At 33.1% G+C, this 14,543-nt stretch overlaps 1 protein-coding gene across 2 annotated transcripts in view; it reads left to right on the top strand.

Moving 5' to 3' along the window:
• The window catches only part of ADAD1 (adenosine deaminase domain containing 1), a 49,385-nt gene extending 35,979 nt beyond the window's left edge, over positions 1–13,406 (top strand). For both annotated transcript variants that reach the window (XM_030311905.1, XM_030311904.1), the window contains exons 10-11: positions 3,881–4,013; positions 13,293–13,406. In XM_030311905.1, the coding sequence (XP_030167765.1) occupies positions 3,881–4,013; positions 13,293–13,406 (247 nt within the window). The remainder of the gene's footprint in view (positions 1–3,880; positions 4,014–13,292) is intronic.
• The last annotated feature ends 1,137 nt before the right edge of the window (positions 13,407–14,543 follow it).

Raw genomic sequence — 14,543 nt, 5'->3', positions numbered from 1 at the left:
ACACAGAATCCAAACTAGGCTCCAGGCTCTGAGCTTGTCCACATAGAGCCCTACACGGGGCTTGAATTCACGAACCACAAGATCATGACCTGAACTGAAGTCGGATGCTGAACCGACTGAGCCACTCAGGCGCCCCTGTTACTTACTTACACTTAAATGTGAGAACTAACGTACTATGTTATACTACCTTCTTGTAATAACCCTGTAGATTAGGTTGTATTGTTGCTCTTTTACAGGTAAACTGTCAAGTAGGTTAAATATCTTGTTTAAAGTCATCCAAATAGTAAGTGACACAGCTGGGATTCTGATCTGGACATTGTATTTCCAAAGCCCTTGTCTTTAGACACTATGCCTTTAGACATTTCTTTGTAACATCCCTGCCACTGATTGTCAAGCAAAGCTAAAACCCTTCTTTTCGTGTGACCATAGGTTTATACTGAAGTAATGAATAATGTTAAAAGTTTAAATGCTTAATCTTGCTTTCTTTGTGAAAGATGGATTTAAATCAAGACCACATACAAATATTTCTTGGTATGAACTCAGTCAAGCATTCTGTTGATTACTTCAACTAATGTGAATTAAACTATTGCTTTGCATCATCAAAAAGTAATATCACTGTTAATTATGAACAAACTATACACATAAAAACAAAACAAATCTTCGATAAAAGACATTTAAAAATCTTTTACTGAAAACAGAAAATAATGCAACAAGACTAAAATCAATAAATATAAAATGAGCCTAATTCTTTTATTGTAACTAAATCCTTGCCAGGTGATTACAAATGGAGAGAGCAGATGTGATCTAAATATTAGACAAAGTATAGTTCAACCTCAAAGCATTACGTAAGGCAAAGGATACTTTATCACTGAAAGGTATAATTTACAAGGAAGACAAAAACAGTTAATGGATATCTATGCAACAAATAACATAGTATCAAGGTTCATATAGCAGAAGTTACAGAAAAGGAGGAAAAATTAAGATCCACCACTAGTTGAGACCATAATTGACCTCTTTCATTAGCAAATAGACAATAAGCAAGGATATAGTGGTTTTTAATAACAAAAAGATAGATTTGCTTAACTTATGAAACTTTGCACCATAAAAATGTAAAATATACCTACTTTTCAAGAACCTGTAGAATATTGAAAAAAATTCATCCTATGTTAGGCCACAAAGAAAATTTCAAATTCTAAAAGAAGCAATGTGTAGATAGTATTTGTAATATAGTAAATCTATAAATACTAAAATCAGGATACTAGAAATTTATTGGGAAAAATACTCTTAACTTTTGGCTCAAAGAGGAAATGTAAAATGAAACTTCAGAATATTTAGAATACAAGGATATTGAAAGCATTTCATGTAAGAATTTGTAGGATATAGCTAAAGCAAAGCTGAATAGAAAATCAGTACTTTAAATGCTTATATCAACAAATAATGGAAATCAAGCAGAATGAAAAAAATCAATAAAAGGAATGTAAATTAAAGAGCTAGAGCACAAACAAGTTGTAAGTAATCATAAAAAGGTGATTCTGGCAAATGTCATTTATTAATCTCATTTAACAAAAAGGGAGTAATTAACAAAAATAGAAGATTGAAAGAATCCTAAAAAACTTCTTTGGTCAACCATGTAAATATATTTGAAAATCTTGTGAAATGCGTACATTTCTAGGAAAAAATTATTTCTATAACTGGTACAGAAGAGGGAAAAATCTAAACACTGTTTTCATAATAAAAGTTATCAAGAAGATGCCCTAACTGTTCTCAAAGAAGGCACCATTCTCCGGTGGTTCAGAGGAATTTTTTAAATCTTAAATAGTAGACATTTCCAATGCTATCTAAAGATAGAAAACTTCAAAATCCTTTTATGAAGCAGGTATACCACTGTACTTAAATAGGATAGACGATTGATGCCCTCCCCTCACAAAAGTTACAGGCTAAACTTTCTTTTATATCTGAGCGAAATTTATGTATAAAATATTAGGAAGCAGAATGTAGTAGTATATTAAAAATATATATATATTTTATACAGCAATACCAATTGGTATTTTTTCTAGGAATTTGAGGATAGTACTAACATAATAGAAATAATACCACATTAGAAATTCTTATTAAAATAATTTGTCATAATAATTGTTCTAGGGAAATACCCCAAATATTCCTCTCTATAAATTCTAAGAAGGCACATAATACAGATATTCAACTATCTAGATAAAGATAATAAAAAAGGAATATTTTGATACTTTTGTTAAAGATAAAATGTGTCTTTATTAGAAGTATCATCATGATTGATGAGGAAATCTCAGAAGCATTTCCACTAACATCCAGAACAAGACATTATTGTTTACTGTTACTGCTATTTAATCTTTTACTGAAAGCATTTGGACAAGAGAAAGAAGTGAGAGGCTATAAAATATTGAAAAGAAGGAGGTAAAATTACCTTTATTTGCATATGGTATCATTTATACCTGAAAAGCTGAAGAATCATTGGAAAAAACTACAACAAAAGGTTATCTTGGTGAAAATATTAATAAAGATATCACACAACAGATTTCATACACCAGAGGGTACGTTAACTACTGCTGTATATAAACTACCTCAAAACGTGGTTAAAACTACCTCAAAACTGGGGCGCCTGGGTGGTGCAGTCGGTTAAGCGTCCGACTTCAGCCAGGTCACGATCTCGCGGTCCGTGAGTTCGAGCCCCGCGTCAGGCTCTGGGCTGATGGCTCGGAGCCTGGAGCCTGTTTCTGATTCTGTGTCTCCCTCTCTCTCTGCCCCTCCCCCGTTCATGCTCTGTCTCTCTCTGTCCCAAAAATAAGTAAACGTTGAAAAAAAAAACTTAAAAAAAAAAAAAAAAAAACTACCTCAAAACTTAAAATAACCAGTTATTACTGCTCACAAGTTTTTAGGTCACCTGAGCTGGATTTGGTTAGACTCCCTCATTCGTCTGGAGTTAGCTCTAAGTCAATTGAAAGTCAATTTGGCTGATCTTAGAGGGATGACGGGACTCTGGTCCATATGTTATCTCAACCTCTTGTAGATTAGTCCTAGCTGGCTCATTTGGCAGAGGATTCCCTAGAGAATGAGAACACAAACCTATGAGGCCCAGGCTCAGAACTGACACATCATCTATTCTGTTCAAAATAAGTCACAAAGCTAGACCAAATTCAAGGGGAGGAGAAATTAACCACAGTTATTGAGAGGAGAATTTGAAAAGTCACATTATAAAGATCATGAACACAGGGAGGAAGAAAGGATTTGGGCAATTTTTGTAATCACAAGAACAGCTAATGCGAGAAGATACAACGAAGAGAGAGTTACAATAGCAAAAACTTTCATAGTCTGTGGACCCGCTTTTATTAGAAACAAAAAATATATCTACATGCACATATGCAAATATGGGAGGTCATGAGAAGGGGTGTAGATATTTTACTTTTTAGTGAGTTAAATTTACATACAGTGAAATGCACTGCACAGTTTCATGATTTTTGATATATGTATATACCTGTGTAACCATCACTCCAAAGTGCAGGACATTTTCATCAGTTCCAGAAAATATTTCTCTGCTTTTTTCCAGTCAATTCTGGTAAAACCGTTGTTTTAATTTGGATCAAAATAGATTAATTTTGCTTCAAACAATAAAATGCTCCAATGTCCATCTTCTTTAATTTTTAATGCAACACTATAGTAACTAAAACTGCAATTTAATAAAAGAAATAAGCTTCAGAAAATAATTAAATATTCAGAACAATTTTCATGTAAATTGCATTGTACATAACTGAGAAAAATATTTGTAGATTCTGTGTTGATTTTACTGTCTACAGTGTCAACATATATCCTTGAATAATGATGAATGTTTCATTCCTTCCTACTTTAGTTCCCCATTTAAAAGTGGTGTGTCAATGGCAAGTCGGCTTTGTAAGGCTGCAATGTTAAGTCGATTTAACCTGCTTGCCAAAGAAGCTAAAAAAGAAGATTTACTTGAAGCTAGTACGTACCATGCAGCAAAGGTAAGTCCTTCAAGGAATGAAAATGATTATAGAAATCAAATTTAAGACAACAAAAATGTAATTTGATGATGATACACAGCAGAAGTTGGTTGAATAGTACCTGACTCTAAGGTATTGCCATGTACTGGTAAAATTCATTTTTAAATGACTATGCCAGAAATTGGATGTGTAAATGAGTGTTGCCACTTAAAGTAGTGACCTTAGTTGGTAGGTACATACTTTGATGATATCAGTCAAAACCTGCTTTCATATCCAGAGAAACAAAATGGTAATGAATTTTTTTTCTGTAGGTGTTAACTGTGTTAACTTTAGAGGTTACGTATTTTAAAATAATACATTAAAATACCCATATAAATTAATTTTCCTATTTCAAAGTTGTGAAATAGCTTTAATTTCAGCATGTGACTTGGACCTGATTAGGTTGGTGATTCACAGAGCCTTTTTCTCTCTTTAAAAATATTCTGTTTTTAGTATTACAAATGTAACGTATAGAGAATTTGCCAATTTTTTTAAATACAAAGGAAAAATACTACTTGTAATCATTCCTACTATTCAAATTATAATGTTCTTAATCTTTTATAAGATTAAGAGCTATTGCATGTTATAAGCACATTATTTCAGTTTTTGTCACCTGTGTCATGCATATATATATGTGTGTGTGTGTGTGTGTATATATATATTTACATAAATTTTAAAATATTAAGTTCATACTGGATGTTTTTGAATCTGCTTTTTTCATTCGGAATAGTCTGACATGAACCATGTTATCATAATATGACATACCCATCACATTAAGTTTAATAACATCAAGTTATTAAATACAGAATGTTTCTGATGGCCTAATTCAGTTAATAATCTAGTATTGTATGAAAGTCCCTTAATTTCACCAATATCTTAATGCTCACACTATAAATCCCCACCTGTGAAACAAATTATAATAACTACAGATTTGTGGGTATGTATACACATTTTTAAGTATAAAGGCTTATCTACACAATTTTTGGGTTTGGTGGCAAGAAGAAATTGCAGATCATTTTTATAAAAGAAAGTATGAAACTGGACAAAATTCTCAAAAAACCACCTTTCACAACTCTGGGAATTGAAGACAGAGAAACAGCAGAAAGTGTATATTCTTGAAAAACTGCTAGAACTTTGGATAAGAATAACAGGAGTTTGTGGTGCCTTCACCCAGAGCTGTTCCTCTTCTTTCTCCCTCCCCTCTGCTAGTTTGAATGGCAAAAACCGTAGTTTTTACTAGAGGGAGGATGCCACTGGAAGTAGTAGATTTGCTACTTAAGAGTGGACTTGATTTGGTGCAGGGGGTGAAAATTTGAGGCTTTTTCAGCTAAAAGTTACAAACCTAGTAACAAACAGATGAGGAAAATCAACAATTTTTCTGGCCCAAGATTGCAGTCCTGGTTGGGGCAAGTGATGCACCAACTAGTAACTTAATAGGTAGGCTTTGGAAATGAAAGAGTCATAGAAGAGCTGAGATAAATTCTCCATATATCCTTGGCTGAATGAGAAACTACACTTGTGCAGGGAAGATCCCAGAGAACCCAGTAAAGAGTGAAAGTGTAAAAGAGAACGGCTATGGCATTAAATTCAGTAGTCCCTCCTTATGCATGGGGGATACTTCCAGTAACCCCAGTGGATGCCTAAAACGGCAGATAGTACTGAACCCTATATATACTGTTGTTTTCTTATACATACATACCTGTGATAAAGTGTTTTATAAATTAGGCACAATAAGAGTTTAACAACAATAATATTAAATAGAACAATTATAATATACTGTAATAAAAGTTGTGTGGTCTCTTTCTCAAAATATTTTATTGTGCTGTACTCACCTTTCTTTTTCTTGTGAAATGATAAAATGCTTATGTGATGAAATGAAGTAAGGTGAATGATGTAGGCATTCTGACATAGCATGAAGGCTACTACTGACCTCCTGATACCTCAGAAGGAGGATCATCTGCTTCCGGAACGCAGTTAACTACGGGTAACTGAAACCAGGGAAAGCAAAACCATGGATAAGGTGGGGGGAACTGTGGACATAATCTCTCTCTCTCACACACACACACACACACACACACACAAATTGATCAGAAGAATGTAGATGCCTTGTAGGTTTAAGGTGTTTGAGCAGTATCAACTGAAATCATTTGTTTATCATTAAGTTATGTAGATAGAGGGTAAGCATTCAGAAGCCAGGCTAAAACACAAATATAAGAATAAAAAAACTTGGGAGAGATAGCAGCAGTTGCACACCATGGAGCAAACAGATGTCACAATTTAAGCAAGGTAAATTAAAAAAAAAACTTTAGAAAAACTAAAACTATATCCAGATTTGCTACAATATATTATTTAAAAAGTTTAAGTTTAAGCCAAAAGTTCTGGGATATGTAAAAAAAACACAAAAGTGAAACCTATACTCGGGAAAAAATAACAGTCCATAGAAACTGATTTTGTTGAGTTTAGCAAATGTTGAGTATAGCAAACTTCAAAGTAGCTATTATAAATATGTTTGGAGAAGTAATGGAAAATATAAGTGTATTAATAAATAGGCAATCTCAGTGGAGAAATAGAAATGATAAAACAACAAATAAAAATTCCAGAATTGAAATAATATGTAATAAATGAAAAATTATTTAGATGGGCTCAACAGTACATTTGAGATGACAGATAAAAATCAATAAACTTTGAAGATAATAGAAAGTTTTTTTGAAAGAATGAAAACAAATGGAAGAATGAAAAACAGCATCAGAGATCTGTGGAAAAATATTAAGCTCACCAACACATGTGTATTAGGAATCTCAGAGGGAAAGAAATAAAAAGGGCTGGGAAAAATATTTGAAGAAATAATTACTGAAAAAATCCCCAAACTGGATGAAAAACATTAACAGATCCAGGAAACTCAGCAGACTCCCAAGAAAGGAAAAACTATTTTAAAAGATCCATGCCCTCTAAATCCAACCATAAGTCAGAGAAAGACAAATATCATATGATTTCACTCATATGTGGAATTTATGAAGCAAGACAAATGAACAAAATAAAAAGACAGACTCTTAAATATAGAGAACAAACCAATGGTTGCCAGAGAAAAGGTGGGTGGGGATGGGTCGAAAAAGTAAGGGGATTAAGATTTATCTAATGATGAACACTGAGTAATGTATAGAATTGTTGAATCACTATATTGCACACCTGAAACTAATATAACACTGTAATTGGGATTTTAAAAATAAAATTTTAAAAAAGATTCATATCTAGATATGTCATATTCAGACTGCTTAAGACGAAGACAAAGAGAAAATCTTGAAAACCGCAAAAGAAAAAAGTTGCCAACCAAAGAGCAGTACATCTAAAGGCTGATTCCTCATTAGCAACAATGGAGGCCAACCTAAAATAACCAGAACAGTCTTGAATAAGAATAGAGTTTGACAGTTCACACTTCCTGATTTCAAAGCTTACCAGAAAGTCACAGTAATCAAGACACTGTAATACTGGCATAAGGATAAACATATAGATCAATAGGATATAATTGATAGTTGAGAAATAAATCCTGGCATTTATGGTCAGTTGATTTTTAACAAGAGCACCAAGATAATTCAGTGGGAAAAAAAATCGTCTTTTTGGCAAATAGTCTTGGGACAACTTGAAATCTACATGGAAAAGAATGAACTTGGACCTCTACCTCACACTATATACAAAAATTAACTCAAAATGGATGATCTATGTAAGAATTAAAACTACAAAACTCTTAGGAGAAAACATAGAAGAAAATATGTGTATTCTTAAGTTAGAGAAAGTTTTCTTAGATCTACCAAAAATATCCATAAGAGAAAAAATTTGTATTTTAGACTTTATTATAATAACAACTTTTGCATTTCAAGAATTATTAAGAAAATGAAAGGGCAAGCTACATACTAGCAGGAAATATTTGTGAATTATATACCTGATAAGGGACTTGTGTCTACAATATACAAAGAAGCCTTGCAACTCAATAATAGATGACTCCTCTATAAAATGACCAAAGTTTAAATAGACATTTCTATAAAGAAGATAAACGAATGGCCAATAAGAATATGAAAAGATGTTCAGCATCATTAATCATTAGGGAAATGTAAATGAAAACCACGGTGGTTTGCTGCTTTACATATACTAGGATATATCTATAGTAAAAAAAGACACTAATTAGCAAGTGTTGGCAAGGACGTGAAGAAATTGGAATCGTCACACATTGCTGGTAGGAATGTAAAATGCAGCTCCTTTGGGAAATAATTTAACAGTTCCTCAAAAAGTTAAATACAGAGTTAGCATGTAGCCCAGGAATTCCCCACCTAGATATATGCGTAAGAGAATTGAAAATATATATTCACAGAAAAACGTGTATATGAATGTTCATAGCAGCAGTGTTCATAATGTACAAAAGGTGGAAACAACCCAAATGTTCATCAGCTGATGAATGGATAAACAAAATGTGGCATATCTCTTTAATCATCCATAAGCAACATGGATCAATCTTGAAAACATGATATTAAATGAAAGAAGCCAGACACAAAGGCCACAGATAATATGATTCCATTTATATGAAAATAGTCAAATTCATAGAGACAGTGGATTAGTGGTTTCCAGGGGCTGGTGGGGAGGAGAGAAGAAGGATTGACTACTAATGGGTATAGGATTCCTTTTTAGAGTGATGAAAAATTTCTGGAATCTGTGGTAATGGTTGTACAACTTCGTGAATGTACTGAAAGTCATTGAAACATACACTTTAAAAGAGTGAGTTTTATGATACATGAATTACATCTTAAAGCTGTTAGAAAAGAAATAATGGAGACCAGAATGCAGTGAAATGCAGTGAAAAGTGCTGAAAGAAAAACCTAGCAACCAAGAATTCTATAGAATTACAGCAAAATAATTCTTCAAAAATAGAAGCTATGGCATTTATAATTATATAACAATTGTATGTGTTAGTAACAACAGAACTCCAAAATATATAAGCAAAAACTGACAGTATTGAAAGGTGAAATAGATAATTCTACAATTATAGTAGGAGATTTTAATATTACTGCTTTAGCAGTTGATAGAACAACTAGACAAAAATTAGACTATGTAGAAGGCTTAAATAAGAGTGCCAACCAAACTGGCCTATACAAAACACTCTACACAATGGTAGAATATATGTTCTTTTTAAGTACACATGGGACATTATCTAGTATAGGCAACAAAGCAAGTCTCAATAAGTTTAAAAGGATTAAAATCATGTAAAGTATGTTCTTACCACTTTGGAATTAAATTAGAGATCAACAATGGAATGAAATCTTAGAAGTTACACATTTGAGAATTATAACAACTTCTGAATAATCCAGGAGTCAAAGAAATTATAAGGCAAGTTAAATATCTTGAACTGGATGAAAATACAACATAATAAAATGTATGGAATATAAATCAAAGAAGTGGTTAGAAATTTATAGTTTAAATCCTTACATTAGAAAGGAAGAGAATTGTAAAAAAAAAATGTTATTTGAGCTTCCACCTTGAGAAATTAGAAGAAGAGCAAATTAAAAGTAGGAGGGAAGAAATAATATAGTATGGAAATCAGAGAAATAGAAAACAAAAAAACAGAAAAACTCTGAAATCAAATGTTGGTACATTGAAAAAAATTGACATTGAGAATCCTTTACAGTAACCAATAAGAGAGAACACAAGTGATCAAAATTTGTAATGAAAGAAAGGTCATCACTATAGACCACAAAGAGCTAAAATAATTGTAAGGGAATATCATGAACAAACTTTTGTCAAAAAATTAGACAAATTAGATGAACACATTCCTAGAAAGACAAAAACTATAAAACTTGACTAAAGAGAATATCCAAATTGAACTAAAGAAGTTGAGTTATTAAAATTGTTTTCCTAAGAAGAGAGACAAACCAAGAAATAGACTCTTATAGAGAACAAACTGATTGTCACCAAAGGGGTTGGAGTGAGGGATGGGTTAAATAGGTGGTGGGATTAGGGAGTGCACCTGTCTCCATGAGCACTTGGCGATGTATGGAATTGTTGAATTGCTATATCATACACCTGAAACTAATATAACACTGTATATTAATTGGAATTAAGATAAAAACTAAAAAAAAAAATCTTTCCCTAAAGAATAGCAGAGTGAATTCTATCAAACATATATGCAAAAAAAGAAAAAAGAAAGAAAAATACAAATCCTACAAAAACTCTTTCATGAAATGGAGAACACTCGCCAACTCCTTTTATGAGGTCACTATAACCCTGATACTGAAACTGGATAAAAACATCACAAAAAAATGAAGACTACAAACCAGTATCTCTTAGGAACATAAATGCAGAATTAAGATATTGGCAGACTAAATCCAGCAACCCATAAAAAGGATTATACACCATCACAAAGGAGGTTTATTCCAGGAATGCAAGGTTGATTTAGTATCAGAAAATTATTTGATGTAGTAGATTCATGTTTAAAACCCACATAATTACCTCAAAAGATGTACAATATGTATTTGACAAAATGAACAGCTGATGTTCATGATAGAAACACTAAGAAATAGAAGTAAACTTCCTCAAATTAAAAACCTACCATTGACATCATGCTTAGTGGTGAAAGAATACTTTTCTCCCTACCTTCCCAAGATTATGGAAGAAAACAAGAATGTCTGCTGTCATCATTTCTGTTCCACATTATTCTGTAGGTCCTAGCAAGTGCAGCAAGTCAAGAAAAAGAAAACCCATCGAGACTGGAAGGGAGAAGAAAAACTGTTCTTATTTGTAAATGATATAATCTTGTATGTAAAATATCCTGTGGAATCTACCAAAACAAACAATTATATGATGTGTAAATTTAGTACACAGTATAAGGACAGTGTAGAAAAATAAGCTGTGTATTTTTGTACTAGGAATGAACACTCTAAAATTAAAATTGGGAGAACTGTTGGGGCGCCTGCGTGGTTAAGCGTCCGTCCAACTTTGGCTCAGGTCATGATCTCACGGTTCATGAGTTGGAGCCCCACATTGGGCTCTGTGCTGACAGCTCAGCATCTAACGCCTGCTTTGGATTCTGTGTCTCCTTCCCCTGCTCACACTCTGTCTCTCTTGGTCTCTCAAAAATAAATAAATGTTAAAAAAAATTAGAAAAAAATAAGGAAAACTGTTTCATCTAAAATAATACAAAATATACTTAGCAGTGAATTTAACAAAGTAAGTGCAAGATCTGTACACTGAGAATGATGATGTTGCTGAGAGTAATTAAAGAAGACATAATTCTGGGGCTCCAGAATTAAAAACTTGCTTTTCAAAAGTCATCATTAAGAAAATGAAAATACAAGCCATACAGTGAAAGAAAATACTGGCAAATCATACATCTGATGAAAGGTCTTGGATCTGTGATACACAATGAACTCTTTACAACTTAGTATTAACAGGGCAAACAACCCAGTTGTTTTTTTTTTTTTAATTTTGGGGGGTATTTTTTAGAGACCAAGCAGAGGAGAGTGGCAGAACGGTGGAGAGAAAGGGAGATCCTTTTTTTTTTTTAATGTTTATTATTGAAAGAGACTGCATGCAAGCAGGGGAGGGGCAGAAAGAAAGGGGTACAGAGGATCTGAAGGGGGCTTCATGCTGACAGCAGCATAATGCTGGGCTCAAGCTCACAAACCTAAACTGTGAGATGGCGACCTGAGCCAAAAGTGGATGCTCAACCACCTGAGCCACCCAAGCGCCCCAGGAGGGAGACTCTTATGCAGGCTCCATGCCCAGTGCAGAGCCCAACATGGGGCTTGATCCCACGACCCTGGGATCATGACCTAGCTGAAATCAAGAATCAGATGCCCAACTGACTGAGCCACCCTGGCATTCCAACCCAGTGCATATATAGCAAAGAATATAGCCTAGTACACAGATAAAAGATGCTCAGCTTCACTGGTCATTAGGGAGATGCAAAATCAGACCACAGTTTGATACTGTAGCACATCCACTAAAATACAAAATAAATACAAGGTATTGTTGCAGAGAAACTGGAGACCTCTTACACTGCCAATGAGAATGTAAAATAGTACAGTCACACTGGAAAACATTTTGACTGTTTCTTGCAAAGGGAAACTTATAGTTAACCATGTGATCCAGCACTTCCACTAGTATCTGTCCAGGAGAAACAAAAACTTACACCCACATAAGACTTGTACATAAATGTTTACAGCAGCATTATTCATGATAGGCAAAAACTGGAAACATTCAAATGTTTATCAGCTTGTGAATGCATATACAATATGATAAACCCATATTATGGAATCCTAATCAGCAATAAAACAGAACCAACTGTAAATACATGAAACAACATGAATTAATCTGAAAACATGGTAACTGAAAGAAGCATGACACAAAAGAGTTCATATTGTGTTAATTACGTTTTATGAAATTTCTAGAAAAACCCAAACTTTAAATACAAACTAGATAGATTCATGGTTGGCTGGCGCTGGGAATACAGATTGACTGCAAATGAGCACAGTGGAACTTTTCGCAGATGATGGGATTGTTTTACCACTGGACTATAAGATGGTTGCATGCCTGTATAAATTTACAAAAAAATCATCATAACTGTATACTTGCAGTGACTCCATTTATGGTATGTAAATTATACTTCAGTAAAGCTTTTTTTAAAAGTTCATCAAGGGGCGCCTGGGTGGCACAGTCGGTTAATCGTCCGACTTCAGCCAGGTCACGATCTCGCGGTCCGTGAGTTCGAGCCCCGCGTCAGGCTCTGGGCTGATGGCTCAGAGCCTGGAGCCTGTTTCCGATTCTGTGTCTCCCTCTCTCTCTGCCCCTCCCCCGTTTATGCTCTGTCTCTCTCTGTCCCAAAAATAAATAAACGTTGAAAAAAAAAATTAAAAAAAAAAAATAAAAGTTCATCAATATGTTCATTTATAAAAAATTAAAGGAAATAAACCAAAATAATAATGGTAGTTATCTATAGTTTGGGGAATACAGGTGGTTTTTATTTTCTTTTTAATATTTTCTCTACTTTTCAAGTTTTCTGTAATGAGTATGATTATTTTAATAAAAAAATGTTTAAAAGATGTCTTTAAGGAGTGTTGGAAAGGAAAATGTTTAGTTTCAAAAATAACGAGAAAAATAGGAATGCAAAAACATTTTCAGTAGTTTTTAAAATGTCAAAGAAACAAGATTAGGGCTACTTACTTTTCATAAGCCAAATTCTGCCTATATCCTATAATTCAATTTTTTTTCTTTCTATAGTGTATGTCTGGATCCTATCAAGAAGCTAAAACTCTGTTGAAATCCTACTTACAGCAACATGGCTATGGCTCCTGGATTGTGAAATCTCCCTGTATAGAGCAATTTAGTATGTGATTTAGGCAATCCATTGTCATATTAAAAATCTTTTATTTTTTGGTGTCTTTGACTAGTAAAAATATTTAAAAATTTTTGGTGGATTTCAGCTTTCAAAACCAGAGTCTATGCAAAAGCAATGTCCACAGATTGCTTGAAAATAATAATTTACATGAAAGCATTGGGGTTCTTAACTTTTTTTTTAATTTTGGAAAAATTACTACCTGATTAATTATGCAGCCATTTTGTATTTATTTTCACAGGCATTATATGGCCATTACCCTTTTCATAGTTTAAAAGAAAATTCTATTTCTTTTAAGTTTTTGTTTTAAAGTTATCCATGTAGCAAATATATTCAACATTGTGACCTGGTATTTCACTCCTGTTGTTTCTTTTTCAATTAAAAATTAGAATACAGGAATACAAATAATAGTCCTTGCTCATTTGTTGATTAATTCAACAAACATTTGAGTGCCTAATATTTGCTAATCACCATGCTTGTGTAATAGTAAAAATCAGTAACTATCATTCCTCACATCAAAGAAGTTTATGAATGTAAACTGCACATATACATGCAGAAAAATGTTAAGCATGTTAGAGAATAGCTTCATAAGTTAGTTATTCTGATTAATAGTATCATCATAAATACTTTAAATAAAGAGTGCCCATTTTCCAGCGTTCTGTAATTCCATCCAAATGTGATTTAATACTTTGTAATTTAGATAAGTAGGGATTTCTGATAATCAACCAAAGATTATTTAGCTTTACATTTATATTTGTTTATAATATGATTGGATCAAAAGGAAAAGTTTAGTTACCACCTGAGTTAGGATATCTGTCGTTAGTGAAATTGTGAGTTTGTTCTATCGTTCAACCTATTTCTTAGTTTCAGTCACAGATGAATTAAACATTATTGGTTCTCACACTCTGTTCCTCCTAGCTTGGATCTTTATAATCTCTGATGAGGTTGATAATGGTTTTTTTTAATTTGTTTTATCTATTCTAAAAATATCTTTTCAAGATTGCAGTTGATACCAGTAATTGTCATTCTTTGTTCAGAGATAGAAGCTTGATCGAAAAGACTCTAAACTGCCCTACATCAAAAGCAGCAATGCTTATTGCCTCTTTTATGTACTCTGTGTTATGATTATATAAGAT

Source organism: Lynx canadensis, chromosome B1 (assembly GCF_007474595.2).
Source record: "Lynx canadensis isolate LIC74 chromosome B1, mLynCan4.pri.v2, whole genome shotgun sequence".
In the NCBI taxonomy this organism is placed as follows: domain Eukaryota; kingdom Metazoa; phylum Chordata; class Mammalia; order Carnivora; family Felidae; genus Lynx; species Lynx canadensis.
Note: the sequence above shows the minus strand (reverse complement) of the source record. Positions and strands in the feature narration are given on the sequence as shown.